The sequence below is a fragment of the Conger conger genome, chromosome 1 (assembly GCF_963514075.1).
Source record: "Conger conger chromosome 1, fConCon1.1, whole genome shotgun sequence".
NCBI classification, from domain to species: Eukaryota; Metazoa; Chordata; class Actinopteri; order Anguilliformes; family Congridae; genus Conger; species Conger conger.
Genome location: NC_083760.1, coordinates 31,711,342 through 31,730,880, shown reverse-complemented (window position 1 = coordinate 31,730,880; position 19,539 = coordinate 31,711,342). Strand labels below are relative to the sequence as shown.

The following is a 19,539-nucleotide window of genomic DNA, read 5'->3' as shown; positions in this document are numbered from 1 at the left end:
TAAAGTCAAACACCTCTCAAAACTTGGCATGCATTCCGTACTTCCCTGTACCTGCACATGCTTATATGATACAAGTTATACCAATGCTTTCGAATTGTCTCACTACACTGCCAACAGTGGATAACAACAGACAGTGACAGCACTAATAGTAATGATGCCACATTTCTATTTTTACATTATTGGCATTTGGCAGATGCTCTTATCCAGAGCGACATACAGTTGATTAGCAGGAGACAATCCTCCCCTGGAGCAATGCAGGGTTAAGGGCCTTGCTCAAGGGCCCAACGGCTGTGCGGGTCTTATTGTGGCTACACTGGGATTCAAACCACCAACCTTGCCTGTCCCAGTCATTTACCTTAACCACTACTCTACAGGCCGCCCCATTACTGCAGTACATTATTTGAGTGCATGTGTACCATTTGAGCCACCCTTGTTTTCAGTGCATGTTTCCTTTTTTCCTTTTACACAGGTCACTGCCAAGGGATTCGCCCCATTACTGCAGTTTGCCTACACCGCCAAGCTGCTGCTCTGCAGGGAGAACATCCAGGAGGTGATCCGCTGTGCCGAGATCCTGCGCATGCACAACCTGGAGGACTCCTGCTTCCGCTTCCTGGAGGCACAGCTGCGGAGCGAGGAGGACGGCGTGCTGCTCTGCCGCAAGACGCCGTCCTCGACGGGAGACGACGACGAGGGTGCGCGACCTGAAGCTGTCTCGGTCTCCCCCTCCTCCTCCAACCCCCCGCAGTCCGCACCGGACGACCTCCTGGGGACAGACTTTCAGAAACACGTCTCCTCTGACCTCCCCCGCTGCCCCAAGTACAGGAAGTACCAATGGGCCTGCACCAAGCAGAACAACGACACCTCTACATGCACCAGTACCTCAGGTTTCGAGGAGGCCACGGACCGGTCTGACGGCGGGTCGCCGAGAGTGGCGGTACTGCAAGTCAAGTCGGAACCGGGCACCGAAGACGAGATGGCCCCGGCATGTCTGTCCGTCGATGAACTGGAGCCCGCCGACAGGGACGGCGTGTCTGCAATGGACACGGACGATGGGCGGTGTAGCCCCTCCTTGGTGGACCTGCCCAAGGGCCCCAAGTTGGCCCCCTGCCTCCGCTCCTTCTTCAGGAGGGGCGTCGACCTAGCGGGTCTGCCTGGCACGCGACAGCTGTTCGCCGACAGCAGGCTCCCCCGACATCAGGGCAAAGCTGCGTCTCAGGGCGACTGCAAAAACGGACGCGGGCCTTTCTCTGATGCCGAACTGGAGCTGCCGCCGGTATCTCTCGGAGAGACAGGCGACCCGGCCTGGAAGCAAGACGTGGACCCGGACCGGCGGAGCGTCATCTTCGCCCCGGGGGGTTGCGAACCAGCAAACTCCTACCACGGCCGGAACTCGCTGGAAAAGGAGCACACAGCCAAAGGCTTGTGGGCCAGCAGCAGCCAGTCCCTGCCCTGCTCCCAGGCCTACTCGCCCGCAGAAGCTTCGTTGGTGTGCCGGCCGCGTCCCAACACCAGCTGCCCCGTGCCCATCAAGGTGTGCCCCCGCTCCCCGCCCTCGGAAGCTCGGACCAGGACCTCCAGCTCGTGCTCCTCCTACTCCTACGCGGAGGACGGGAGCGGGGGCTCGCCCTGCAGCCTGCCTCAGTTTGAGTTCTCCTCTTCCCCCTGCTCCAACCCCGCCCGCTGCCTGGCTGCCGACCCACAGGATCAGGGGGCCGGGGGCGACGGCGTCTTCACCACGGCGCACGCCAAAATTAAGTGCGAGCGGTCGTACGGCATGAACTCCAGCGATGAGTCGGGGTCTTTCTCTGAGGGGGATAGCGAGTCGTGCCACCTCCAGGGGCAAGCGCCAGAGGTGAGTGTTTTTCGTGTTTCAACACGGTACGCTGTGACCACTCGCCTCTCTCATTTCTGTTGTATTTTTTACTTTCATGTCTGCTGAAGCACAGGTTTGTACGGTATGTCCAACATAGGATAAAATCTTTTCTTCCTAAATTAGAATTGCCAATTGTGCTTTCTAGTTAACATTATGCAGCATGCACCTGTATACCACTGAACAACCTTCAACCCAGTTACCTATCACTTGTGACACCTGGTGGCCTGTGATTACCTGGGAGTTGTCTCTGGGAGTTGCTTATATACAAATGTACTATAAAGGAGATGACCCTGGATGACTTAACTACCCAGGTAGGATGAGGCCATTAGTGCCTGAAGAAAATTTTTTAATAGGAACTGCGTTTAACTTTTGTATGTTTTAAATAACTGGAATCTGGTTTTCAGCTAACTGCCCCTTTTTACATTAGATGAAATGTTGCCACATTAAATAACAAATCCTTGTTATTAGTTTTGCCTTGACTGACAAAACCAAACCAAATACAATGTGCATTCATAGTCAGTCTTTTCATTCACAATATGTCTGTATTATCAAACAGATTTAATAGACTTAATTCAGATTTCTTGTCACCCATGTTGTTTATTTTGCTCTATAAATAAGATTGTTGACATAGTCCAGGCAGCATGGAATTTCCATTTTGCTGTCTCCACGCTGAAAGTGTGTGTGTGTCTGTATATGTTTGTGTGTGTATTTAAGCATAGATTAATGACTCCCCCTTGTATTATTTACAAGTAAGGAGAAAGCTCTCTGGCCCTGAAGAGTGAGGAGTGAATTATGCACAGAGCTATCTGAGAGGAACTAGTGCATTTCCACGGTAGTCTTTATTACTCAACTGTTCAGATTTTGCAACCAAAGGAGAAAGTCACATTGCAAAATTGGTACTATGTCTACGGAAGAAATCTGGTCATTCTACATCGAGGAACGGCTGGACATACAAACTCTGCTCTAATGTGTAACCGTTACCTACATTCAACCTGATACTGTACTTGATTTTTGTTGGGGGGTTTTTTTCAAACCCCTGGTTGTTGAAAGGTGGCTTTATGTGGAACTGATCTGTCACAGGAAACCAAGATAACTAGTCTTTGTACTGCCCTTTAGGCTTTTTGCATGAGTACAATGAACCTGACATTTGGATCAGAGGCAGGTCTTTCCCTAACTTCCCTAAAAATTTAAACTTTACAATGTTTCCAATACTAATGCACAATTGACAATTTGGAACATTCAACTGAAATGTTCTTAAAGACGATCTGCACCGTGCTTAGATGAACGTAGGTCAGCCCTGTTTTCCCAGTCCTGTTCTGTCAGTTGGCATCATGCACCAGCAGTGATGATTCCATACATTATGAATGACTCTCTACTTATTCAGTTCATGCACTCTACTAGTTGGCCCTATGACTCCTTTCTGTGTTGAGGCTGAAGAGAGTCCACTTTCCAGAAGTTTCTGGCACCTTTCTGATATGACAAATGGACTCACAGAGCCATTTCCCCAAATATCATCTGTCGTATGAAGTATGGATTTCCTTTAGGTGAACTGCAAGAACTCTTTGTTCCATGTTTTCCTGGATTTTTTCAGCAGGCTACTGAAAATATAAAATATTTTATCATGTTTGAAGCCTTGGTAAACTGTTTACTTGGACTTGTTGCATATAGCGTTCATGAGGAATGGGCTCTCTGGTTGGACGGGCAAAATTTGTTGTTTGTGCCCATCCAATCAGACACTTCCCTGGGTTTCACTGTGGGTTTCAAAGTTCCCTTTCCAGTAGATCCTTGGTCCTTGAAATCCCATGCAATCCATTATCTTCAATTTAAAGCATTACTTTAGCCATGCAATAGATGTATTCTTCCTGTTTGTATGAACTCTTTTATTTTAATTGCCAGACCAGTAAATGGACTTACTGGCATAATGATTTTGTTTGTGCAGGGCACCTGTGTGCGCATGTGTGCGGTGCATGTGTGAGAGAGATAGGACTCGTTATAAATAGCAGAGGCCAAGAACTGGAAGCAATGAATTTTGTAGGGGAAGGAAGCTGTTAAACTGGAGGCTAACTTTACCAATGCAGTTGAAGTCAATGCAACACTTTCTGCCACCAAAGAAGCCCATCCCTGATGATGCTCACCCAGAATAGGATATCACTCTCCATGCTATCTGTTGTAGAAAAAGGCAAAAAAGTGCGAGCTAGTCACTAAGGAAACACAAATGTGACTGTTTATGCAAAGGAATATGTCCATCTTCCTGTTTTAATCAAACTTTTTTTTAATTGGAATGAAAGTCAGTGTTAAATCAGTCCATCCACTCCTTATGTAACTTTTTTTTTTTTACAACCCATACTGTCTGTAACAGTGTAAATGCACATACTTCACATAAATGTAAATAAATCTAGAGCATAAATACATGTAAAGCCAAGGACAAATTAAGCTATTGTGCTGCTTTTGACACCTTATGTCTACAGTGTCATTATTTTAATGTGATCATAATTTCATGTGAATAATTTGCTGCCAGTTGCATAGCAGTTGTGTGGGGCATAATATATATATATACGCCTTCGGCAGCAGAATTAATTAATTATGCCATAGGCATTTATGTAGTTTATTATCAGAGACCAATTATGGTTACAGTGATCAGCAGCAGTTTGTGCTACCCCTTTTACACAGTCTATGTAACCATGTAACAGACCATTAAAATCTATTACTCGGATCAACATTGCTGTTTTGATGGCTACAGTATTACTTTATCTGGTATATTTTTTTCAATGATATTCAGAAAACGAGAGCGGTCAAGTGCGCCCCCAAGGCTGGTATATTGTTTGATTGAGGTAGACTGACCTAGTAAATTGCATCTGGAACTGGTGAAAATAAAAATGACCTTGGTATTGAGGTGAAGGGTGTTTTGTATTCTGTGGGTTCATGTGTGTGTATGTGCATGTGTGAGGGCACACCTGCTTTACCTTGGTTCTCATAAGGGATAGTTCCTCTTAAATATTGCATATTACGAACCACCCTACACTGCAAAATTATTCAATTTCAGAATAGTTCATTCCCACCCTAGAAATTCTGCTGTGAACATTTCCATTGAAGGCAATTCATTCTGCAGGGCAGGAATAGTCCAATTTGGCTCTCGTAGCCAATAGTACTGCTGGTTTTCTTTTCTACCCGAGAGTTAATTGATCAATTGATGCCATGGATTGGATAGAGCTCTGACCCAGTGTCCGAGGTTTAAATCAGTCCTTAAAAAATCAAATTTAAAGGGAATAAAAACCAGCAGTACTGTACTGCTGACCTTGAGGTGTTCCTGCTGCATGGAGACTAACTACCCCATCAGGAATTGGCATGAATACTTCATAACCAATTCCATAGTCAAATCCAAATTGCAACAATTACATTTACATGAGTTATTTAGCTGCCGCTTTTATCCAAAGCGACTAAAAGTTGATTCGATTAAGCAGGGTCACCCCCTGGAGCAATGAGGGGCTAAGGACCTTGCTCAAGGGCCCAACAGCTACACAAGTCTCATCGTGGCTACGCTGGGACTTGAACCATCAACCCTCCAGGTCCCTGTCATGCACCTTAACCACTCGGCTACATGCTGCCTGACTTACTATATTCCCGCACCATCCAGCCCAAGAGATTCTCTCCCACAAGAATGCTACCTCCTTGCTTAACAGATGAGCTCTACTTTTCACACAAGGGATGGACAATTTATTTATGGCTTCTGTGGAGAACACTTTGTCAAACCAAACTTATTACTGTCTAAGCCAGCCCTCCTCTTGACACGGCCTATATATGGATTCCGCTCCTACCCTAAAGAAAAATACCCACAAAGCCACTTTGGAAAGAGGGCATCAGTCCTAACCAATCACAGCAGGCCAGAAATCTAGTACTCTAGTACCTTTTCATGTTAGTGATCATTATAGGATGATGGGCTTCCCTCTCTCTCCTACATATGCTTTCAGACATTCAAATATGTCTGGAATCTAATAATGGTTCTTCAAAAACCTAATTCATATTATTCAGTGTGGGTTTATTTTGCATTCATTCTGTTTTTAACATCACTATCATAACAGGATACAGAGATGGAGAGGGAGAGCTAGGGTGAGAGGCTGGGGGAAGTGCAAACACTTTTCTTTCAGAATAAAAGGTGTTGTATACTTTAGTAAGCAAAATACAGTACTTTACACGTCATGAGACACATACTATCACTTAGCTTCCATGCGTCCTTTTGGAGTCTCCAAATATCCTTTTTGGAAAACTGCCTAGACATAGCTTAGAAAAAAAAGAATGCAGAATGGTCATTTTTGGTGATACTGCTATGAAATTTGTCCAGCGTTTTGACTGGCTCCATTGTGTTTCTAAGTGCACCGGGCACCGCCACAATAATCTGTATCCACTCAAATACAGAAAATGTTTTCAGTGAGAAAAAAATCTTCCACTTCCACTGAACTTCTGTAACTTTTCTAATTCTAACTCTAACAAAACATTCTGACAGAAAAGGGGTGATACTGAAGGGGTTAAAGTACAGCGAGTCGGTTGGTTCTCTCCTCTACAAACGGTGGAAAGAACATCTACCCCTCCATTATCTATCTGTCTGTTTGTCGGTCTAAGGTATAAAAAGTAATGTATATTTAGTTTTTGGCATAATTTCAGAAGTAACTGCCTTCTTTACTCAGAGGAAAGCATCAGATTTGGTGAGTCACTGTATAGAAAAAAGGCTGGGGCCTTTTAGGGGCGACATGGCTCAGGCAGTAAGAGCAGTCGTCTGGCAGTCGGAGGGTTTGCTGGTTCGATCCCCCACCCAGGCTGTGTCGAAGTGTCCCTGAGCAAGACACCTAACCCCTAAATGCTCCTGACGAGCTGGTCGGTGCCTTGCATGGCAGCCAATCGCCGTTGGTGTGTGTGAGTGTGTGTATGAATGGGTGAATGAGAAGCATAAATTGTACAGCGCTTTGGATAAAGGCGCTATATAAATGCCAACCATTCAACGATGCCAACAGCTATAGCCATGTCAATGCAGCTTACGAATAGTGGTAGTCATGCACTCTTAGGCGATACTGTTTGTTACTGTATCTAGTGTAGTTAGCAAACACTGACACTGTTTAATCTGTGATTACATGCAGTGCATTGTATTATAATAGTTCAGTAGCTATATAGATTTGTTTGACTGTGTTTTTGTACTGATAGCTCTCCCCAGTTGCACAGCTGTGAATACATTTTCTAGCATGTTTAGTAGCTGATTAGCCAGTTCAATAGCTTCTCCCTACTCTCTTTTTGTTCTGAATATGAATATTGGAAATACCAAAATGTATTATGTTAAGAATAAATAATAATAGACTTTTGTGGTTTCTATTTCTGAAGCTGTTTCTGCTTCTGGAGATGGTTTTGAAAACACAGAAATAGATAAGACCTGTTTCTGAAACAACCGTCTCCCGGTAAAATCCCCAGTCTGGCTCTGTCATTCTTTCTTTTCTTTAATCATCCCCCATTGGTTGAATTAATGAATTGCTTTCCACCTTAACTGAAGTGTGTGTTGAGTGTTCTGTCACAAAAAAAATTGCTGCCATATGTCACTTAGCACATCTGTTGTGGTTTAGGTGGAAATATATATTTTTTATCCTTGAAAGTCTGGATATATATATTTTATTCTGTATTATTATCATTATTATTATTAAAAATATAGAAATAGCAGCAAACAATTTGTATGCTGGAAAGAATACAAATTGTGTCCCTTGTGTTGTATTACAAGCGATACCAAAGCTGAATTATGAGAGTTGTCTTGCCTGGTAGCTCACATAGGTTTCCGCTATTGATGATGTTGTGTAACTACCATGACTGTCACTGTCAGAGTGCTACTTTTCTGAAGCACAGGGTTTTGAGCCACCTGAGCTCTCTTCTGTTAATTACTTTCCAGGCTTCTGCGACCAATAGATTTCTGAGTCATGCTTTCCTTTTATTACTTGTTGCTTCTCGAAGAGGTGCAAATATTAAATCTGGCAGTTGCGAGACTGTAGTTGGATTCCCAGTCATGGAGTGTGGTCAGGGCGCCATCTTGCGGAATAGACATGTTATTGCCAGCAGCCATTGATAGGTCTGTTAATTTAGATGGTGTTGAAGTTGTTACTTTTTAGTATGCATGCTTTAAGTATATTTTCCTTCAAAATGTGAATAGCATTTTTTTTTTTTAATCTAAACATTTTTGAAGACTTGAGTCTTTGTCGTGTTAAACTCCTCATCTTACACGTTTTTTTTTCCCCCCAGGTCAAACTTCCTTTCCCAGTTGATCAAATCACAAATCTTCCACGGAACGACTTCCAAATGATGGTAAAAATGCACAAACTGACCTCAGAACAGCTGGAGTTCATCCACGATGTGAGGCGGCGCAGCAAGAACCGAATCGCAGCGCAGCGTTGCCGGAAGAGGAAGCTGGACTGCATCCAGAACCTGGAGTTTGAGATCCGCAAACTGGTACATTATCACCCCGATCTATACTCATTCATTCATATATTTGCCAGGCCAGGATTCAGATAATTGTCTATGCTTTACTCAGTTTTTTGGTGTATTGGAACCGTGTGAAATACACTCAGAAAGTGTGAGCTCTTCTGGTCCTCTTGGTTGGCTCAATTGCACCAGGCAAGATTACTCGAGCACAGAAAAGTTTTTAAATCCAAGACAATTATGTATTCGACTCAGGCCTGATATGTGATCCGTCATTCGGATGAGACATTAAACCGAGACCTGCTGTACAAATCATGATTACACATTTGTGGGAAAGACTGTACATGATAATGATGCGCATAAGTTATATATAATGTGAATGAACAACACAATAAGTGACAATAAAACAACACTATTTTGAAAGATTAACAATATGTAATGTGATAATCTTAACCAGTGTAGGGAAGTAACGCAGCTGTCTGGCAAAGTACTGCTCTCTTCATCTCCGCAACTTTCTGGTCTTAGCAAGGATCCTCGCCTGCAGCCCATCTTTCCTTTTCACTGGAAATCACACACCATAACTCATAGCCACACGCATTACTGGCTCCATTTTGAACTTACTTGTAGCCAGAATAACTGCATAGCCTACCAAGCACCCAGCTCCTAAACAGCACAAAAATAATGAAGATAGACAGTCGCTCACAAGGCAGTCTCTAGCTGCAATTAATCATTGCCCCCACTGACCTGGCTTCTTCAACACTAGCAAAAGGAATTCAACTGAAGCAGTTAGCTAGACCAGGGGGTTCCCAAACTGTTTGCCAGGTCCCCATGTTGGGTCGCCCGAAAATCTTTAAAAAGATTAAATGTAATTTTTCTCTTTAAAATATGTGAATGTAGGCCACTACATGTTTAACATTACAACAACCCAAATATAATACAGCATTGAGGCAGGAGAGGTTGTGGTATGGCTAAAGGGTGTTGTTAGGCACAAGATGTGGGTGGGGTGTTGGGATTGTGTACGTTTGCAAACATTCACTTGGGGTCACATCAGAAAGATGGGAATGGGAACCCCTGAGTGTACATATAGCTATCCGTCTATTTCAGTTGTGTATCTTGTACAGCACATTCATTAGATGTATTTACTAAGTGCAATTTAAATGCCATCGGCATTTGTTAGATAGTTACGGTTGAAGTAAGTTAGTCAGAGGTTGAAGGTAACGGGTAACTATCTATCCATCTATCTATCTGTCTATCTATGTGAATATGAATATACTCCTATACAGACTCACATATGCTTATTTATGTATGCGTGCATGCTCTTAAGCCTGATTTTTAGTCAACACAAGTATGCACATTATAGCAGAAGTGTGTAGCACTCATCCTAGCATAGTTATTGCATACAAATGTACAAATATGCGATGGCAGCATCATTAGTGGCACATTATCCAAGCTGGTTAGTGGTCACACACCATGTCAACACTGTAAAACCTTTAAATGCAATTACACCACAGTTCAGCACTGTCTATAGTGTGTAGACTACTTACATTCAAACACTCAAATACAACTGTGTACACATATATATACATCTACACACACATGCACTGAAATACATGCTTGCACAGAATGTACACTCACTGTATACACAGACACTGATGCACACACTCATACACACTATTTTAAGCACATCCATTTGCCGTTTTGAATATTAGAAGTAGGAATCTAAAAAGTGGCAAATTTACATTTTAATGGGGCACTTATTTTCAATGGGTCTGTATCTGAGACAACACTGGTCCCACATTTACAACTGACTTTCAACCACAAGGTGGTGCAGTTTGGCTGCAGTCCTTTCAGTGTTAGATTTAAGTTAGACTGGTTGAGGCTTGGCCTCCTCCCATTTCCCCAGCTCCTGTTTATCACTTGCCACCACAGGTCTCCATATTGTTTCCTAGAACTGATAGAAATGTTATTAATCATATTGTAAGAATCACAGACACAACACCAACACAAATCTATTCAGTGACCTTTTGGGTGTTTCTCTGTCTTAAAAACTATACCAAGTTATGTTCTTCCAAAGCTCTGTATGGATTTAGTCAAGGCTCTATGACTTCTATCTAATGATGCCTGGTAGCTCTGCAGTGTCATTGCAATTTTTCAACTGGAATCTTTTTCTGTATTCATTTGCAGGAAACACATTCCCATCCTCTTCTCTCTTGCAATTCTATATTTCCCCTTTTTCCAGATTGTGGTAGCTTAACCTTTGCTTTTTCAGGGTCTTTTATAATCTTATCTCTTTTTTGGATTAAATAACAATTGAATTAGCTTTGTTGCTGGGGTGTGTATTGTAGTGTTGCAATGTATGTTTCCTGTTTGAAATGATTTGTGGCTTGTTAGCAGTGCTAGCCTGAGGATACTGCAGGGCAATTGAGGTGGTGCTCCATTTTGGGCATTAGACAGCATTTATGCTTCTGTAATTTGCAAATCATCTGATACTGTTTTCAGGAATAATGAATTAAATGGCAAATGGATGCCTGTGTACTGTCTGAAGCTCATTTTTGCCCTCCCTACATGAAGTTAACAAACTTTATAATATATTGCTTGTAACATTACATCCCTGTCTGACTTTAGAAGCAAATATCAACAGCTAACATCGGCTAGCAAAGTTGTATATTTGACAAACATTTGTTTACTGAATGTTAAGTTAATGTTTGTAGCTACTGATGAGCTAATGTTACAACATCTTCATTTCTATAACACTACTAATTCTGAATACATTGTATTACGGGCTTTAAATTTCAGTCTGGACCAGCTCCACCCTGCACCACACCTTTACAATTTCATATGACTTTCGGAAAGAGGGTCGGGTAACTCATAACCAGTACCAGCTCTCTTGTGGCATGTAGTGAAGTGGTAAACAGAGAAATGGAGTTGTTAGCTGATACTGAGACGATTTTTCAACGAGAAACGGCTTGGCTGCATCGAGATGGCAAAGTATCTCTTTGAATTATACTCAAGGTTATCTGCATATTGCAGTAAGTGCTGGGTAGATTTTTGTGATAGAAAGGAATTGTGAATGTATTTGGTGAACCTTATGGTAACCTCACTGACATGCTCATCAAAGACTTAAACCTTGCCGACCATAACAAACTTTTGATTTCCCCTCCTCTGTTGTTCAGTTTGCTACTGAATAGTGGATCAGACACATTCCCACTCAGATTAGCAATACTTATTGTCAAAGGGATGTTTTCAACATCTTGTGGAATCCATGCCACTAACAATTGAGGCTGTTTTGAAAGCAGGGGGAGGCCCTACCCAGTATTAGTATAGTACTAATAAAGTGCTCAGTGAGTGTTAAATGTGATATATTTGAACAATTACAATAAACAAACTAATCAAACTAATCAGTTTGACTGTCATTCAGTAGGTGTCTGGCATCTCGGGGGATTCTATCAGAAATCTGACTACAGATTTAAGATTTTTTTATACATATATATTATGTTACTATTTATATATGTTAATAACCTATACGAGAGAGTGCTAGAATGTGGTTTGACTAATCAGAATGACTAGCCTCAGATTTGACCCATATTGGACCCCCCATCCTACATGCACACACCGGTATCTTCTGTTGGCAGGCAGTACTGACTTTGCAAACAAGAAATTCTGACTTGTGTTCACTGAAGAACTGAAGGCTAGTAGCACTTCTCTGTATGGAATGTAAGATTAAGGGCTTGTGTAAGGGCCTTGCTGTTTTCTGGCCATTCAATAAAGGACTCTCTTTCTCTTTTCTCTCTTCTCTCTATCGCTCTCTCAGGTGTGTGAGAAGGACAAGCTCCTAACAGAGCGAAACCAGCTGAAGGCATGTATGGGGGAACTCTGGGAGAACTTCTCCTGCCTCTCCCAGGAGGTGTGCCGGGATGTCCGACTGAGCCCAGAACAGGTTCAGTCCCTGAACCGTTACTGCCCTGCCCTGCGTCCCGTTCACGTGGCCTCCAGCCCTGCCCCTGCCACAAGCATCGACCTCACCATCAACCCTGACTCCCCCACACCTGAACCTACCGATACCCCCAGTTCCCCCCACCCTCCAGAGACCGAGTCTGGTTCTGCCCACTGGGGGCCAGGTATTGGGGCCAATGGGCTTGAGGAGACAGGGTCAGGGGAGGGGCAGGACCCAGGCCCCGCCCACTCAGAAGCAGGGCCACCTATAGAACAAAGCAGTTCCACAGTAACGGTGGATTTCTGCCAGGAAATGACTAATAAATGCACGACTGAGGAGCAGCCTAGACAGGACTATGCCTAGTAATGTCGGGAAATATTTAATTTCCTCAGTTGTTTTCTGTATGTTCGTTACTCCTCTGCCTAGCAGTTGAGTTAGGCAGCTTCTACCAGTGTTCTTCTTCTTTTTTCAAATGATTTTTATTTTTTAAAGTTGACACTACCATTGTCTTAACAGCAGCAATACCCCAGGTGTTTTCTTTCACCCTGGGACAGTGGGGGGAAAAACTCTTAAAATGGTGCTACTCTCTCACTATGTCCCAGGGCTCCTTTCACAGTGAAAATTCTGGGCTTTCGGTTTTTGTTTTGTTTTTGTTTTGTTTTCCCTGTGTTGTATTCACTTCTGAATGGTAATGGCAAGAAGGCCACATGTCATATTTTCAGACCTCCTGCAGCTATGCTGTCTTCAGCTCTCTCTCTCTCTTTCTATCTCTCTCAGTAATGAAATCTCAGGAAATCCTCTGAATGTTCAGTATTCTTCATGAAAACACACTGACAATGCATTACACAGCAGATAAACTGAGCAGGTTCATATGCAATTTTTAATTCTTTTTTTATAATTCTTTTGCATTAATTTACTCAAAAAACTTACATTTATTGTGCAGATTTTCACATTTAAACATTCCTATTTTGCGCTGATGTGAAAGAAAGAACAGTAAAAGAAAAGATAAGTAATCATTATAATGTTGTTGAAAGCTTCCCCACATAAAATGTTTTTTGTTTTTTTTACATAAAGTATTCAAGAGCTTTTTGCTAGATGTTGTTTGGTAAATGTATATGTTGTGACATGGTGGAGTGATCTTCTTGCATGGTGACCTCTGTTACACAAAATTATTTTTCCCCTTGCTCCCCAAATGGGCAACACCTTGCAGGGATTTAAAATTATTTTAAAATTATTTTTCCCCAATCTACATTTTTAGTAAATGTAATATAAGGCATTTGTTTCTCTATGATTATTTCCTACTCTCAGGATCAGCATTTTTACACTTACTCCATACTCCAATGATTTTTGCACATCTCACTAGGATACCATAGATATTCACTGGCAAAGTTACTGTTGGAGGCAAAAGCAGAAGCAAAAGCAGTTGTATAGATAAGATTTTTACCAACAATTACAGAAAGTGTCATTTAAACTGTCTTATTCTACATTGTGTCACTTTTGTGTCAATGTGAAAACTTTGAGGATCTGTGAAGGTGGTTGAGTGTTTCTAAACATAGCTCTGAAAAGCAATCTTGTTGGAGGGAAATATGTATTTAGAAAGAAAAGTTACCATACTGAAATTGTCTCCTTTTCTGACCATTTTAAAATAGGGGAGATATTTCCGGATAGGAAGAGGAGGATTAAACCGAAGGAAGCTATGGAAAAACTTTTTCATGAGAAAAACTTTTGCAAAACCAGATGTACCCATGGAAAAATAGTCGCCTGTTGACTTTAATGGGCATTTGTTGCTTCCCCTTCCAGTAGCACTCCTGCCGCTAGATTAGCACTTCAAAACAGGTTGATTTGGGGCTCCCAGGTGGCTTAGTTGGTAAAGGCACTTGAGTTTTAGGTTTGCTCTACAGTCCCAGGCTTGGTCTTTGCTATGTCGACTATAAAGGAATAGGAATCCACAGCAGCAGGGTACAACTGGCTTCGTCCCCCCAGGGGTCATCTGACTTTAAGTCAGCAAGGGTTCCTTGGGTTACCACTCCATTAGTTCCTCCTAAAAACACCCCAAACACATATGTCACTGAGGATTACAAATCTCTTCTAATCAGCACTGACTCAATTGTACTATGTACTGTACATTGTAAGGTGGAAAACAGTCCCTGGTTTGTAAGCACATGTACCGGAGGAGGTCACGCAGTTCAGCTGTAGTGCTCCTTGTGTGTGATCGCTTGCGGCATATTGGAAACACGGGAGGTACAGTTGCCAATTCAAAGTTTGGGAGATAAAGAAAAAAGGGAAACATTGTTCATTTTAGATATGGTAACCGTACAGTCTGAAATGAAAAGCACTGAAGCAGGCACTTAAAAGCTCCCAGTAATCAACTGTTCAATCCAAATGAAGAAAAAATTGTAGATATTGTTTGAATATCTGTCGCACAGTGATAACTTGCCATAATTGGAAACATTGTGAAAATATGTTGGCCATTTTTGCGGTACTTGTGGCTCATGTGTTCTTCTGTTTTTTTGTGATTATAACTGTCCACAGCAGAATTATTTGAAATTAGTCCATTTGAAAGTATAATTCCCTACTTCCTTAGAATTTTAACTCAAATAATTTGATATGCAAGATTTATTCCCATCCATTATTAGGAATGTGAAGCGTTAGTTACCCCATAGGTGTCAACAGCTAAGCAATATCAGAGATAACTACAACTGAAACTGAAATTAATTGTAAATCAAACTTAAATACATTAATATCTTATTTCATTCTGTATTCAAAAAGGAATCATCCCTTGTTAAAATATGATTTTGCTTGTAGTGCAATGAACAAAACTTTTAGAGGCGTTGTTGGAATTGTAGTCAATACATCCTGATGTTGAAGTTTTTGGAGTATGTGAGAGTTTGGTTAAATTTGATTAACGGTTGCAAAAACTCTGAAAGCCCATACATTAACTGAGGCTACACTGTGCGGGTGTGTGCGTGTGCGGGTGCATGTGCGTATGCAATGGAATTCTTCTTAATACCATATGTCCTCACAGGAAATTAATTTTGTTCCAAGCTGCTACATGCACATATGTCTGAGCTTTGCCTCTGATGTACAGTGATTTGGCTCTGTACTCCACAATTTTAGATTCATATTCAAACAGTTCACATGTGGTTCACTTTCTCATCTTTTATTTACGGTTATTATACACTCAGTGAGCACTTTATTAGGTTTTATTTTTCTTCTTCTTTTCTTCTGCTGCAGCCGATCCACTTAAGAGGTTTGACACATTGTGTCTTCAGATATGCTCTTCTGCATACAACTGTTGTAATGTAATGTGTGGTTATTTACGTTACTGTCACCTTCCTGCCAGTTTTGACCAGTCTGACCCTTCTCTGAACTTTCTCATTAACAACGTGTTTTTGCCTGCAAAACTGCTGCTCACTGGATGTTTCTTTTTCCATACCATTCTCTGCAAACTCTAAAGACTGTTGTGTGTAAAAATCCCAGCAGTTTCTGAGGTGCTTAAACCACCCTGTCTGGCACTAACAATCATTCCATGGTCAGAGTCACTTAGATCACATTTCTTCCCCATTCTGACATTTGGTCTGAAAAACATCTGAACCTCTTGACCATGTCTGCATGCTTGTATGTATTTAGTTGCTGCCATATGATTGGCTGATTAAATATTTGTACTAAGAAGCTGATATATAGGTCTACCTAATGAAGTGCTTAGTGAGTGTATACACTTTGGTTTCACCATGTAGAAATTACAACATTGTTTATGCATAGTCCTCCAATTTCAAGGCAACATTATGTTAGCTCAATAAATTGTTCTTCATGTGAATTTTGGTCCCATCTGTCCACTAGATATTTTTCCAGAATACTGCAGGCACTTCTAGGTATGTCTTAGCAAGCTGAAACCTGGCCATCCTATTTTTGCAGCTAGCTAGTGGTAGTTCTGCTAATGTTCTGTCAGTGTAAGATCCACATGTTTGCTTTGGTGAAATTTTGGTTATGGAAAATGAGGAGACAAAGAAATATGAATCTAAGAAAAAACAACTCAGCCAGCATATGCTGGTCATGCCTGTTAATTTGCTTTTTGTTTTTGAAATGCGCCTGAGACATAATCTTCCACCTTAAAAGCACATAGCTAAAATGTAAATAAGAATATAAAGAAGGCTACCAAAAACTTTTTCATTGAATTTGAGAGACTCCTGTATTCAGAAATGATAAGCTTCATTTTTATAAATATAACTACTGGTATTACGACAGAATGGCAATGGGTGCGACACTTTTTTGTGGAGGGGGGATTTAGGCCTACTTATTAAATTGAGAATCAGCTTTGCTCTAACAGTTGCCAGATTCACATTGTGCTGCTTGCCGCATGTCACACCCACAATGCTGAGTCACTATGTCATTCTTCTGGCAGCAACTGCTATTGTTATTATTTGAACCACCATTAGAGTTTTGCAGCATGTGTTCCAGAAAACACAGAATGATTGTGCTTGCACATTACAGTGTCATTGTTGTCTTTAAAAAAAATAAAGCTGTGTTCTCAGCACAGCAAGGCATTGAAAACCAGATCCTAAGCTAACTGAGATACCATAATCACTCTCTTGTTCTAGCTCTGATGATGAGTGATGTCATCATCTGATGTATTGCCTCCTGTTTTTCCTTTCTGCTGCTTTAGCCATTCAAAATTGAATATCCTCTTGCTAGTATAACGTGGAAGTCAGAACTTAGTGATGGTGAGTGCGTTAGGATGAGATGGATAGAAGGTGTAGTTATTGGAACTTATGTTTTTTGCAAAGAATCCAAAGTGCAATCACAATTTTCCTTCAGCTGTTGGCATGTTAGCCAGCTAGCTAGCATAGATAGCTATTGAAAACTGGTATAGTGCAAATAGTGGGCTTCAAGCACACCTGAAGTAAAGAAGCAGAAGTGTATGTAAAGTGCATTCTAAAGGGTGATACCTTTAAGAAATATGAAGAACTGAGAACTTCATTTATCTGGCCAAGTAGTGCAGTACTGTTTTGTTCTACTGGCGAATTGCATGTTAAACATATTCAAAATATGACACATTCAGGGTTTTGTTTATGAGAGATGGTAAATAGACTGATGCTTCCTGAGTGTCTGGTTAAGGTCCGGTAAGTTGGAGGAATGGTCACTGAGCCTTATCCAGAATTTAATTTCCCCCTTCTGCTTCCCAGGCCTTGCTTTGCGGAACAGATTTTCTACCTACTGAAATTGAGATTTTTTGCTCATTAGGGGCAACACTCTCTGCATTTCTTGAAGCTAAATACTGTTTGGCTTCTTGTCTTGTTGTGAAAATTCATAACAGGGCATGGGAGAACATAGACCACTCCCAGCAGCACCGCACTGGAACTTCATGTTACCAATCTGAACCTGAAGTAGAATTGAGGTGTGGGAATTCAGGAGCTGGATGGCTGATCTGTAAATAGAATATCTATGTATATTGAATACTGTATACATGCTAAAGCCGCCCCAATAAAGGAAAAGAAAAGAAAGGTCTCTCAGGTCTCCCCAAGTCCACAGGCTTCCCTTATATCCCAAATAAGCACGCACTCCCATGCAAAGATAACACATTGAGGCAAATCATGTTCCTGTTGAGTAGCAGTCATACTGTATGCTCTCTAAAATATTCTCAGGGTGCCAATGGTACTGTATACAGTATACTTGTATCAATCGCTTGTTCTGTAACAGACTTTTCTACTGTTGATTGCTTGCCATTTTTTATTTTGAAAAACCGATCCTCCTCCTCCTCTACTTCCTGCATTTTGTAATACCTGAACTGGTCATCACCTGAACATGCGAGAAGATTAGATTTGCACAGTGTAGATAAATCCCAATTAAGGGCTACAATGAGCACTCTTCTTTTTATATATTTGATTTTAAATCGCATAAGAAATTGTCATCGGGAAGGTATTCCTAAACAGAAGGCTATGTATGGCTCTCTTGATCTCCATAATTTTTACAAACCAAACATATTCACAACAATGTGAATTTCTTTCCAGGCCATGCTAATTTAATGATGAACTATGTATTGTGTTGTGAAGGCCACAGAGCCACTTTGACTGAATGCAAGGGTCACTCACCCTCACCAACAAGATTTCTGTTTTGTTTTTCATTTTGTTTGTTTGTTCAGTTTTCCTACAGTTACTGGTTTCATATAGGGGCAGGGGTTTGAAAGAACACAATGCCTTTAAAAAACAGTTGCAGAACTTTATAATTTAGCTGCCTGTGTTCTGGCCGTACACATGACATCAGATCATTCAGTGGAGGATGAATGTTTACATACAGTATACTGTATTGGTGTCATGTTGTTTTGTGTTAATACTGATGTTTTCCATGTACTGTAAATGGACATCACTAGATTTGGTTCTGTGAGGTGTTATTGAATCATGTATGAAACTGAAAGGAAAAAGTCCATTGCATTATTATGCATTTCACAGCCTGTCTGATAATGGGACTAGTCGTCTCGGAAGGACATGACAGCACCTCCACTTTTTTGCCTTAGAACTCCCAGAGGCCATATTCACATTCAGGTGAAATGAGTGTATGCAGGGGCATGTGCCCCCATCTCAGAGTCAATGGAACAGACTTTTCCTCACAAGTATCTACCTGTAAAATCCATCATACCTCTCATTACTGATCAATGACTGTATCAAGAAACTGCATCAGGTGTTTTTTCTATATTCGTTTTACACAGACTATGGCATTTAGTGGATTTTGGTGAGTCATTTTTTACCGTACTGGTTCTTAAGCTTGTAGGCAAAATATGTTTTTCTTTTTTTCTTCTTGTATGAACTGTATTTTGTGTTACTTTACTCAAACTGAGATAGCTGTTATTTGCATATTCTGTTACTAGGAATTTCTACCTTTTTTAATCTTTAATTGTCACATGAACCTAATGAATAATGATTTCCTGTACCCATTGTAAATAGAGTATTGTGCAAAAAAACATAAAAAAACAACCTTTGTATTTGAATTGCAAGTGTTATAAAATGAAAATACAGACTTTTTTTGTTGCGACACCATTTCTGTTCATGAAATAAAGAACATATCATCTACATGCTTTGTAGCTGTTTTGGTATTGTATCAGCCCTACTGCCTATACATCCACAATGCACAGTAATTGTTTTATGGCACGGGCAGATGTGGCTTTTTATTTTATTGTAATATTAACGATTAATTATTTTTGCAGCTTTCTGGTTTCTGCACCCTTAAAGACCTGAGATTATGAAATTGTATGCTACATTCTCATTTCTAAAGTATTACGTTTTTATTGCGAATT

At 41.2% G+C, this 19,539-nt stretch overlaps 1 protein-coding gene across 1 annotated transcript in view; it reads left to right on the top strand.

Annotated features, from left to right (window-relative positions):
* The window catches only part of LOC133132750 (transcription regulator protein BACH2-like), a 75,027-nt gene extending 55,712 nt beyond the window's left edge, over nt 1-19,315 (top strand). Inside the window, exons 3-5 of the mRNA XM_061248859.1 lie at nt 470-1,852; nt 8,141-8,347; nt 12,129-19,315. Of these exons, the coding sequence (XP_061104843.1) occupies nt 470-1,852; nt 8,141-8,347; nt 12,129-12,614 (2,076 nt within the window). The 3' untranslated portion in view covers nt 12,615-19,315. The remainder of the gene's footprint in view (nt 1-469; nt 1,853-8,140; nt 8,348-12,128) is intronic.
* Nucleotides 19,316-19,539: the final 224 nt, after the last annotated feature.